Genomic DNA, 12,578 nt, shown 5'->3' on the forward strand with positions numbered 1-12,578 from the left:
GACAATAAAAAAAACCACTGCCTGAAGAGTGAATAATCTAAATAGAGAAGAAAGAAAATGTATAGGCAGCAAGAAGTACTATCACCCTCATTTTACAGATGGGAAACTGAGGCAGGGAGAGACTTGTCCAAGGTCACACAGGAAATGCGTGGCCAAAGCAGGAATTAAACCCCACTCTCCTGAATACCAAGCCAAGTCTCTTAATCATTGGCTTGATCCTCCCTCTTATTTACACCAGTGTAACTACTCCCATTTCAGTGGATATATTCCTGATTTATACCAGTTAAATGAGAGGGACAATTAGAATCTCAGGGCAGAGGCTTGCAAGCCAGAAGGGAACTTGAAAACCCCAATGTGAAATCATCCCAGCATTCCTCCATTTTTTTGGCAGTGACTTATCCACCATTGGGTTAATATCCATGGGGCTGGTAACTGGCCTGGGATGCTAGGCTGGATTGTGATTGAAACCAAGCACTTTTAAAAGCATTTTCTTTCTACTTGTTGCTCAAGATTCAAAGTTCCTGGAAGGGAGAGGGGCTGGGATACGTCAAACTTGAAAACTGTTACTGCTATCTGAAAGTGGGGGCCCCTCCCCGCTCATGTGAGCTGGAAAGGCAAAAGAGAATGACACATGTGCTGTTTCCTTTTCCAGTTGTGAAGGGGTCAGGAATTCAGCAAGGAGTGTCTGAACAAGTGTTGCATTCTCCTGGGTCCTTGGTCTCTTCCCTGCCTTTCTGGCCACTCTGCTTAATCCAGCCGGAGATTCTGAACAGGGGGAAAAAACTGTCAGCACAAATAAGGCATTTCTGAAGGCGTAAATTATGAGTGAACAAAACAATGTGACACCACATCCACCATGTGAGTACCCTGTTTTTTTCCCTCCCTGCAGTAACAGTGAATTTACAAGTCTGTTGTTTAACCAGATGATTTTTAAACATAGTTCAAGTTCTTGCAACAAATTTCCTGGGGTCTCCTTAAAGGAAAGAGATATCGATTAAAGTGTGTGTTTGTGTGTGTGTGTGTGTGTGTGTGTGTAAGTTACAAAGGGAATTGAAACAGACCTCTGCAAAGTTTAATTCCTGAATATAGCATATGAAAATTTGTTACATTTCATTCTAAGTGCTAGTTTAGAGAAAATATAAAGTAAATGCTTTTCCCGTAAGGAATGAAAATATAGAGAATTCAGAAGGCTTAGTGTCCCTCTTCTGAGATATTATTATTTAGAGACACCAAGCTGTCTGTATGTAATATGAGACGCAAGCCAAAAACTGTCAGTCTATATTTAAAGTTACAGTGCATGTTTGCTTTGGGAACTTTAGAAACACAGTCTTAGGGCAACTGAATTGTTTTCTCACAGTAATGTTAGAGGAGGAAAAATTCAATGCTGACGTAGTTCTGTTGATTTCAGTGAGTGGCGCAAGAGAGAATTTGGCCCAGGGAGTTCAAGCGACCGTGCCATTTAATCATCCCACAGTATAATATTTGGGGGGTAATATTAAAAAATTGAGGGCCAGATTCTGATCTGGTGCAAATCTAGAGTAACTCCAGTGACATCTATGGAAATACTTTGGGTTTCAGTGGTGTAACTGACAGCAGACTGTGACCCACAGTCCAGATAACAGCTTTGGAAGAGGTTTGCTGTTTTAATCCAACTATAACCAGTTTGGTAACATCACAGCATATTTGTAATGAACCCACCAAAACGGAATCGATCCTCACAATGGATCCCTGTAACAAAAAGCACAACACAGAGGGGATTGCTGGGGAAAGATCCAACCTCAACTCTTGGTCCCAGGGTTGCTGTAGGATGAACTGATCTATATGAAATTTGAAACTAACAGTGATTTTCAAGCTTTGAATGAGATAGATGGATTGAGCAGAAATGTTATATTGAAAAGAATCACTGGAATTGTAGGCAAAGGTTTTTATTTGCCCCAGGTATTTTTACAAGTAGAAACCAACTTAAAAGCAGAAAAATCATTTCCATCTTTTTTTTCCAGTTCCAGTAATTTTGACCAGATTTACGCCTATTCACTGCTAGTAGAAGGAAAAAACATTTGGGCAAAGACTGGCACTTTAGAAGACACTACAGTGTTTCTGAGCTTCTCTACACTTATTTTCAGACATGTAAATTACTTATAACTATTGCTCTTAAATGTCTTGTGGGATGCGGGAGTTACACTCATTAGCTGAAATGCACATTATTGATTGGCAGTGTTGTTCATTATGTAGATACCCAAGGCCCAAGTTTTACTCAGGAGTTTTGCCTGCTTAAAGAGTTTAGGAGTGGACTCTCAGGCCATGATTCAGATCTCACTTGTGCTAGTGTAGCTCAGGAGTGCCATCAGTTTAAAAGTGGCAAAAGTGAACTCAAGTATCAGGCCCAATATCTGACATATCTGAAGTGTTAATTCAGTGTGTCAGCATCTCACAATGGTACAGAATGAGAAAACAACTGTATACAACAAATCATTTCATTTTCTGTAACATCTAGGAAGGAGCTCCCAGTTTTTGACCATGTCAGACTCTGCAAACCATTTTTACAGCCATAAACTATAGATGGTTACATACAAAACTTGCACCCCTTTACCTAGTGTTGAATTGAAATAATATTGCCGTCTGCTTTCCAGCTCTCTGAATGCAATTTCTCCTGCAGGTTCAGACAGGATGTTCCTGTATCCTGTTTCAGTTTGCATCATGGTAAATGTGATCCACATTGTTTAAAAAAACAAAATAAGAACCAAATTCAATTAAAGGAGAAGCCTTCTGGTGACTACAAACACAAGTTCAGTGCATTATTTCCATGCAGGCCTGTTTTGTTTTCCTGGCACAAATCGAGATGTTTTGGCACCAGTCAGTTTCTAATCAAGGAGACGTTAACGTTCAATGTGTACAGAGGTCCTGCACAGCACAGACAACAGATGTTTAACAGAGAGGGACTGTGTCTGGTAAAACAAAGTTGTATGGCTTCATAAGCAGCATGAACAGTACTGAGGCTGGTGCAAATATCTATAAAGCATCAGCAATACATCAGACGAATATTATTCTAATTTTTGAAATACCAGCTGGGGATGCCAGATAACAGCTGTTTTGTGAGATGGATAGAATGGGGTTGGGTAACCTAATTACTAGGGTACTCTGGTGATCCTCTTGCACTGACTGATTAATGATAAGGGATTTTTACTCACTCTTTCTTTGTATACAAGTATATTCTTGGTGGTCCTGAAAACATAACAAAAAGAGGAATGTTTCCATTTTAAAATTCCCAGCTTTATGAACTTAGAGAATTTATTTTCCTCCCGTATTCCTCTGCCGCTTTTCTTCTGATCATGGCTCCTTTACGTGCCATGCGGTGAAGCCATTATTGACCTGCTGTGAACATCCCTGCAGTGGTGCTTTTTCTCTGCATCAGTTTATCAGTAATGCTTATTTTTATTATACTCAGCCCATGAGATTTCCCCATATCCCTCCCACACCCCCCAGGAAGGCAGTGGGTGTGGACAGTCACCATGTGGATTGTTGTTAGAAAACCTAACCTGGACTCTGGAGATTTCCAGTTCCATGGTAGAGCCCGGGCCTACTAAACTTTTTCAGATGAGTTGAAGGACAAAGCCGTGGCTGGGATGATTTAGTTGGGGAGTGGTCCTGCTTTGAGCAGGGGGTCAGACTAGATCATCTCCTGAGGTCCCTTCCAACCCTGATAGTCTATGATTCTGTGACTGCTTATGTGAGTGAGGATTACTCACAGGAGTAAGGGTTTGCAGAATGGGGGATCAATCCTGCAAGCTGCTGAACTCTGTCTGTTTCCATCTCCTTCACTGGGAGCTGAAGGTGTTCAGCAGCTTGGAGGGGAGGCCCTCAGCAGGGACAGGCCTTTGAGCACCAGCCTGTGTGTATGCTTCTCAGGGTGTAGCCTCTAATGCCCCACGTTGGCTGTCCGGAGCAGCAGAAAGGGGAGAACAACCTCCATGAAGCTATTTCCTATCCTGTGCTGATGGGTGTAGAGTGACTAGAGCTTTGGTGCTGCCAATGCAAGGCACCATCCAGCACAGATTGGAGGAGGAAGTGCTAGGGAAAGGGCTAGTGCCTGACCTCCTTTCTGGAGCCAGGGGAAACTCAAGGAGCAGAGTCACCAGTTGGTCTCTTGCGCTGTCCTTCATTCGGGGCTTGTGGCAAAGCCACAGTCAGTCCCTGAGGAACCTTCCTTGTACAAGCTACCGACTTGGATATAAACTTGCTTTCGTTGCCTCTCATCAGTGGAGGCCCTGCCTGGAACAGTAAGTTTTAAATAAGAATGGAGGCTACTAATTGAGCAAATGTACTTCTCTACTAAGCACTGAGTATTTAATGAGTTGGGAACCATGGTGGATTACACTGACCACATTTTTTAAAAGAGAAGGCCCGAAATGCACCCACAAATGCATGTGAAATTGAGCGCCTGTGTTTGTGTGCAGAAGAGAAGAGCGAGGGGGGATTTGATAGCAGCTTTCAACTACCTGAAGGGAGCTTCCAAAGAGGATGGAGCTTGGCTGTTCTCAGTGGTGGCAGGTGACAGAACAAGGAGTAATGGTCTCAAGTTGCAGTGGGGGAGGTCTAGGTTGGATATTAGGAAACACTATTTAGCTAAAAGGGTGGTGAAGCACTGGAATGGGTTACCTAGGGAGGTGGTGGAATCTCTTCCTTAGAGGTTTTTAAGCCCCAGCTTGACAAAGCCCTGGCTGGGATGATTTAGTTGGGGTTGGTCCTGCTTTGAGCAGGGGGTTGGACTAGATACCTCCTGAGGTCTCTTCCAACCCTAATCTTCTATGATTCCCATGACTCTGCATGCAAATTGGATATACTTAGTCCATTCTATGCAGCCTCTTATATTGTGCCCATCTTCATAGGTATCTATATGGAAATGTGCAAATGCAAAGACTTGATATATGTCCAAAATTGTGGTAACTGGACACAAATGTAGGTTAAAAAATACCCATGCAAATAACACTCTGCTCTTCTTAAGGTGCATGACACTTGACATTTATTGGGATCACTCTGCCCCCAGCAATTAAAACAAACATTATACAGCAAATTTGAATGATCCAGGTTATAACTAGCTAAATTCATAGGCCTGTTAGCACTACTGCATGGAACATCGTAACCTTGTCACATAGCTGTTATCACTGCATCTTTCTATCTGGGCTCTCATGGAATACTGAACATCCATCACTGCTCAGATGATAGATAGAAACCGAGGTCCCATTTTCAAAAGTGAGTTAGACACTGAGCTCCTAAGTCCCGTGAAACTTTGGAAAAGAGGACTTAGATTGATAGGATCTATCTAGCTAAGTCACTTAAGCACTTTTGGAAATTTTACCCACAGGCTGATTGATAACTGTTCCTGCAAAGTATCTGGTAGAGGAATGATGACATTCGCAGAAATCAGGATTGGTTTGCAAATTATTTATGAACAGAAAAAATTAAAGGCTATGCTGGATAATTTATTTGCAACCAATAATTCAACCATGTTCAGCAATGATATTGCAGTGCAAAAACAGAGGCTGGCAGATCGCAATGTGTGGCAGAAATAAGATCCATATTCCACGAGTTTTTCCAAGAATCAGCATCATCCAGTTCACACCAGAGTCCGATCGAAAGTGATTATCCATTCCATACTCTCCTATTGCATACCCGCAGTGATATGCCTTGTGCGTTTTTGCCAGTAAGACATTTGACTAAGTGATTTTGTTTTAATTAATCTTCTAATCTACGAAAGAGACCAGCCTCTCACATCTTTTCTCTTTTGACATCTGTTTCACAACGGGGTTCTTTCCTGATGAAGCAGAAAACTTAGCTGAAAATCGCAAATGGGTTAAATTCGTTCTGCTGTATTATGAAGTTTTTAAGTGATTTCTCTCCCGCTCGCTTGCTTATTTTTAGCTTATAAAAAACCCTGTTATTTCATGAGGGTCTAATTCTTTCTTCTTCAGATAAGCCCTGAGATGGAGTTAAGCTTTTTATCAGTAAGTTGCAGGGGGCCTTTCAAGCAGACCCTGAGAAAGCTCCATGACATCCTGTGACTGATAAGTGACTGTTTCAGTTTCTTAATGGCAGCGCTCATGTTTAAAATGTCCTACTTTATGGGACAGTCCACATTATAAAGAGAACATGTGACAGGCCATATATTGCAGAGTCAATACCAGTTCTCTCTCTCTGTGTGTGTATTCTCTCTAAGCTAGAAGACCTACAAAGCCTTCTGATATAGATACTGGTTTTAAACAGAAAATATCTTTTAGTCATTTAGTACATGGAACCTACCAAATGGCCTTCAATGTATGTGTGTATCTTTCTCAATTCTCATGCTTCTGCTTGGAGTGAGTATGTTTTATTTCTCTATTCATGACATTATTCGCCATCCAACGTCCACATGCTCGCACTTTTCCCTTTTATAGCTTAGATGCCTCTAAAAACTGATAACAAACAAGAAGATGTCATCTGGCCAATGTACAGTCACTTTAAAAAAAAAACAGCAAGGAGGAAATCAGATTCTAGGTTGTGTAAAGAAGATGGTAGAAAGTAACATGGAAATATAATACATTTTTGTATGATCCAGTTGTATATTAGCATCCTTAATAGCACAGTCTCCAGGCCTCCAAACAAAAAGGCCCCAGGAAGAGCAATAAATGGAAATGACTTGAGGAAGACTAAATAATTTCTTCCTCAGCAGAAGTTAAAGACCAGAATTATGGATTAGAAAGTGCTGGTCACGTTTGCCTCTCAATGAAGTTAATGGAAATTGTTTGTGGACCAGTCACAAGGGGTGCATCAGTGGTTGTAGATGGCATGGTTTGACCATGCGGTACTCTAGTGATCTCCAGCTTGTGTTAAAACCCCTAGGGAGCTGTTACAAACCATGGAACACAGAGCAGTTCTGAACATGGATATCTCAAACAACTGTTTATGTCAACCAAATTCATTCTGCTTCTTGTCTGTATGGGGAAACTGAGGGTACATCTATACTACTCACCGGATTGGCGGGTAGTAATCGAACTATTGGGGATAGATTTATCGCATCTCGTCTAGACACGATAAATCGATCTGTGAATCGACAGCCGTATTCCACCTCAACAGGAAAAGTAAGTAGCATCGAAGGAGGGGGGGGGCACGGAAGTCGACTCACCACCGTGAGGACGGCCATGTAAGTCGAACTAAGATACTTCAACTTCAGCTACGTTATTCACGTAGCTGAAGTTGCTTATCTTAGATCGATCCCCTCCCCTAGTGTAGACCAGCCCTGAGCAGCATAGCTATTGCAGAATAACTATTCTGGAATAACTTCCACCTGGAAACTCTGTTCTGAAATAAAGCTGACTTTACTCCAGTGTAATTGCTCTGGTTTGGAAGCAAAATACTTATTCTGGAATGAAATCACTTTCATTCTGGTATAGACTATCAACATAGGGGAGTTATTCCAGAAAAGGTAAATTATACCAGAATAGGTATAGCAGAATAGTTATTCCAGAATATCTATGTCAGTCAGTTTCCCTTGTGTAGACAAGGCCTTATTCCCTGTTCACAAATATTTGCCCAAATGGGGTTGTGTTGTCCATGCCAATGTCTGTATTTTCATGCAAATAAGAATGCTTGTTTTCTGGTACTTATTCAGAACTTTCAGTTATCCAGTGGAGCAGCAGAAGCAATACAATGTGACCAACTACCGCATAAAGTGAATAATGAGTAGTCCAGATGTACAGTCTATGAAGAATTTAGCATCTGAAATGTGCATGTCTAAATATTTGTTGAGAGGTTTCATATGATTAATAGATTCACTTTGTGGATGAATAACACATGCCAGATAATTGAATTGAATGCCTGTCTAGGGATTGGTCCTGCTTTGAGCAGGCGGTTGGACTAGATGACCTCCTGAGGTCCCCTCCAACCCTAATATTCTATGAAGCAGGTCCTGAAGTTACCATATGAGCTCATTGACAGAAAGCACATTACAAGAACAATAAAAACAGTGAGGAGTCTGGTTGCACCTTCAAGACTAACACATTTATTTGGGCATAAGTTTTCATTACCGAAGTGGGGTTTTTTACCCACAAAAGCTTATGTCCAAATAAATATGTTAGTCTTTAAAGTGCCACTAGACTCCTTGCTGTTTTTGTTGACATAGACTAACATGGCTATCTCTTGATATAAGAACAATATTACCAACTCCAAGCAATCAAATATTAGGGGTCAGGCCTCAACAAATTAGGAGATTGGCTTGAAAATCATGAGACTATTTTAGAAAAATAAATGTCGAATTATTTTTATTTTCCTGCAGGTTCTCCTTCTGGAGTCTTTAGCGTTCAGCTATGGCCCACGTTCAAGCTTTTCTTGGCAACCAGGAGGGCTAGAAATTCATTTTCAATGAAAGCTGAGGTTCTTCTGCAATCTATTTGTTCCAGGAGCTGGTGCTTACAAGCCTTGCAATAAAATCATGAGGTGGAAACGTTGTAATGACCAGAATAAACTAGGTTTCAGAGTAGCAGCCGTGTTAGTCTGTATCAGCAAAAAGAACAGGAGTGCTTGTGGCACCTTGGAGACTAACAAATTTATTTGAGCATAAGCTTTCATGGGCTACAGCCCACTTCATCAGATGCATAGACAGGAACACACAGTAAGAAGATATTTATACATACAGAGAACATGAAATAGTGTATCTGTATCTGTACGAGTTTTTTCATGAAGTTGATGGATTTCCACTCCATATGGCTAAATGTCAGGATTTGTTCTTCAGGCTGTGTTTGGTCACCTATGTCAGCTGGCATTATTATTGCTCCCCAATTGGTTGGCCATTGCATAGCAGGCTGGGGGCAGCAGAGGATTAATTTTTCATTGTGTTCATCATGGAGTGACCACATGGAGTTTCAAGTGATCTCTGAACCATCTGTTTCCTGATTTAGCCCTACCATTGATTTGCCTGTTGCTCCCTTGTAAGCCTCCCATTTTTTCTAATCTTATCCTCTCTTAGCTCCTAGGGAACTTCTGCCACATCCAGACTGGGGGCTCTTGTGAAGATCATATCTGTTAATGAAGAATTGTTTCTTCCTGTCCTTCAAGGGCATTCCGTAGGTTCAGAAGTGAGAAGAAAGGAAGGGAAGCCAAGACCAGATGCTGGGAAGACATAAATCTTCCTCTTTCAGCCTAGAATTTCTTTTCATTTTGGAGTTCTCCTGCATCCATTCCCTTCTCCAAAGATTTCTGTCTTGGTCTCTGGTGCTTACTCTACAGCAGAAAATCTCTCCATCTCCACTTTCTTCCTGCAGTAAGGTAGGAGTTCTCATATGCATTCTGGGGCATTTTTACTCCCTGTGTTGCAGGACTCGTTGCAACACAGGGAGTAGAGTTCATCTTGACCAGGTTCTCTTTTATTTTCATTGCTCACCAGCGGGTTTTCCTTTTGGATTTGGGATTCTAAACGGCACTTTGAGCTAGTTTTATTTTCCTAATCTCATCACGCTTAGTTATTTTAAATAAAAATAATACCTAGCTTTCATATTGCATTGTTCATCAGCAGAGCTCAAAGCAGTTTACAAAGACTCGTTGGCTTCATTTTACAGATGGGAAAACTGAGGCACAAGGGAAGTAATTTGTTCAAAGTCACCCAGCAGGGTAGTGAAATTGCTGGGATTAGAACTCAGGTCTCTGGAGCCCTCATCCAGGGCTCTAACCATGAGGCAACACAGCCATGCTGCAGTAAGGTATTAACATTCTGCTAAATAAGCATATGGAGGCAGAAGTTCTATAGTACTGCATATTGCAGTATACATGTAGGATTCGACTGTAACTACAGTCTGTGCTGAATAAAGAGCTGCATCACCCCAGAACTGACCCGGAAACAAATTGTGATTCAGGTTGTGTCTACACTAAGGAGAATACACCACCTTGGCTACACTGGTGTAGCTAGAGTGGTTTAACTGCTTAGTGTAGACACATACAGTGATGGAAGGGGTTTTTCCAGCACTGTAAGAACACCATCTCCCTGGACAATGGTAGTTACATCGATTAAAGCATTTTTTCAATCGACATAGCTACGTCTACATGGGGGTAGGTCTGCCTAGTTATGTCTGTCCAGGTGTGGTTCCCAGATGTTGACCCAGAAGACTGGAAGAAAGCTAATGTGCCAATTTTTAAAAAGGGTAATTGAGATGACCTAGATAATTATAGGCCTGTCAGAGTCACATCAATCCCAAGCAAGATAATGCAGCAGTTGATATGGGCCTGAATTAATAATGAACTAAAGAAGGGTCATTTAATTAAAACAAAGCAAGATGAGTTTATGGAAAATCGACCCTGTCAAACTAACCTGCTATCTTTTTTTGATGAGATTACCAGTTTGCATCATAAAGGTAATAGTGCTGATGTTATATACGTAAACTTCTGGGAAGTGTTTGACTTGGTGCTACGTTACATTTTGTTTAAATCACTGGAACAGGATAAAATCAATCTGGCACACAGTAAATGGGTTAAAAACGTTATCTAGATTCCATGATACACGGGGCACAGGCAAACAATATGCATTTTAATATGGCTAAATGTAAATGTTAGATATGGGAGCAAAGAATGTAGGCCATGCTTACAGGATGGGCGACCCTATCCTGGAAAGCAGTAACTCTAGAAAAGATGTAGGAAGTCATGGTGGATATGAGTACCCACTGTGATGTTGTGGCCAAAATGGCTGATGGGATCCCTGGATACATAAACAAGGGACTCTCCAGTTGGAGAAGAAAGGATATTTTATCTCTGTATTTGGCACTGGTGCGACCACTGCTGGAACCCTGTGTCCAGTTCTGGTGCCCACAATTCAAAAATGATGTTAATAAAGTGGAGAGGGTTCAGAGAAGGGCCCTGACAGTGGTTAAAGGATTAGAAATCATGCCTTATGCTCATAGAATCATAGGACTGCAAGGGACCTCAAGAGGTCATCTAGTCTAATCACCTGCACTCATGGCAAGACTAAATATTTTCTAGACCATATAAAATATAGAGGCTCAAGGAGCTCAGTTTAGCTTAGCAAAGAGAAGGTTAAGGGTTGACTGGATTATAGTCATTTTTAGTCTGTTTTTCACTCTGAATTGAAAAAAAACAAATTTCAAAAGATCGAAATCCTCTGCAAAACGGAATTACCGTTCTCTGCACAGCTCTGTCTCTACCAGGGAAAACTTAGGCTCATTATTCTGAGATCTTGGCAGGTATATAAAGGCATTAGGGAGGGTTTGCCATATTGTTATAACTGTGTCAGTCCCAGGATATTGGAAACACAAGTTGGGGGAGGTAATATCTTTTACTGGACCAACTTCTGCTGGTGAGTGAGATGAGCTTTCGAGCTTAGAAAGGGTCGAATCTTCAAGTCTACACACATGTTCACTTGGGGAATTGTTACAACTCCATTGACATCAGTGAAGTTATAACAGTTTTCACCAGCTGAGGATCAGCTCCTGGACTCTGAGCTGACTCTCATAGACCTCAATGGCTTTGGATCAGGGTCTGGCCGATTTGGAATCTTAGTTCTCTTTTCATGTTAGCCTGCTTGCCTTCCGCCAGGCCCTGGCTGAGACAGGAAGAGTTGTAGAGGCTAACTGGGGCTGTTCTGCTGTGGGGGACATACCAGGGGCCAGCACAGTTCAAGAGGGGGAGGCTCTGACAGAGATTTAGAGATGCTTCCCCACTGAGAGAGGATGGCTCTGGTACGCCAGCCAGCTCTCCCTGCGGGTGAATGTTCCCTGCAGCCCAGGCCGGTGCATGGAGGAGAAAATCTCACCTTCCTGGATCAGTCGCAATGAATGGCACTCAGGAGATGAATGATTTTAGATTCCTCCTGCATGTTACTACCTCCCGTTTGTAAAAGACCCTTGCATTCCCTTCTGGAACCCATCATGCTGCTTGAAACCATGTCAAAGGCTCGTCTTCCTCCTCCCACACTCTTCAGGAGTTTCTTGAACTCTGCACACACACACACCCGGAGGACAAAATCGCTTGCCAAGTCCCTCTGCGCTTTGGTACCTCCGCGACTCAGCTTAGCTCTCAATGAATACAGCCTTTGATCTGATAGCATCTGACTCAGGTCATAGGACTTGTGCCTGGCTGGAGCAACAAGGAGAGGGCTTGATGGCAGCTTGGAGAACTGCTTTGCAGAGTAAATACAGAATGGATGAATGCTGAGGGATGGGGGAGAGGCAGAGGAATAGACTGAGTTCCATTGTGCAGTGCTGGTTTAAAAAAAAGAAAAGCCACCTAAGACAAAGAATTCCCCCTCCCCACTTCCTGGCTTACATTTCCTTTAAGAGGAGGGTCATACATTCTGCCTTGGGTTGTTAACAACATTATCTATGCAGGAAGTGAACCCTGTGTCATGTTTTCCCCTATAGACAGTAACTGAACAGATGGTAGCATGGATTCCATGTGTCTGCTCAACTGTGCTGCTTTTCAGCAGACCGTCTCCCAAAGCAATGAGGCAGCACCACCGAATTCCCTCTCTCTAAACGGTCTGCAGATAAGCAGCTACCCAGAGGTGGCCAATCGCAGCCCGCAGGGGTGAAATCCTAGCCGTC

The 12,578-nt window shown here is 42.2% G+C and overlaps 1 protein-coding gene across 1 annotated transcript in view; it reads left to right on the forward strand.

Moving 5' to 3' along the window:
- The first annotated feature begins 291 nt into the window (after nucleotides 1–291).
- Nucleotides 292–12,578, forward strand: part of GYPC (glycophorin C (Gerbich blood group)) — a 41,265-nt gene continuing 28,978 nt past the window's right edge. The window contains exon 1 of the mRNA XM_032805127.2: nucleotides 292–858. Within this exon, the coding sequence (XP_032661018.1) occupies nucleotides 822–858 (37 nt within the window). The 5' untranslated portion in view covers nucleotides 292–821. The remainder of the gene's footprint in view (nucleotides 859–12,578) is intronic.

The sequence above is a fragment of the Chelonoidis abingdonii genome, chromosome 10 (genome assembly GCF_003597395.2).
Source record: "Chelonoidis abingdonii isolate Lonesome George chromosome 10, CheloAbing_2.0, whole genome shotgun sequence".
Taxonomy (NCBI): Eukaryota; Metazoa; Chordata; order Testudines; family Testudinidae; genus Chelonoidis; species Chelonoidis abingdonii.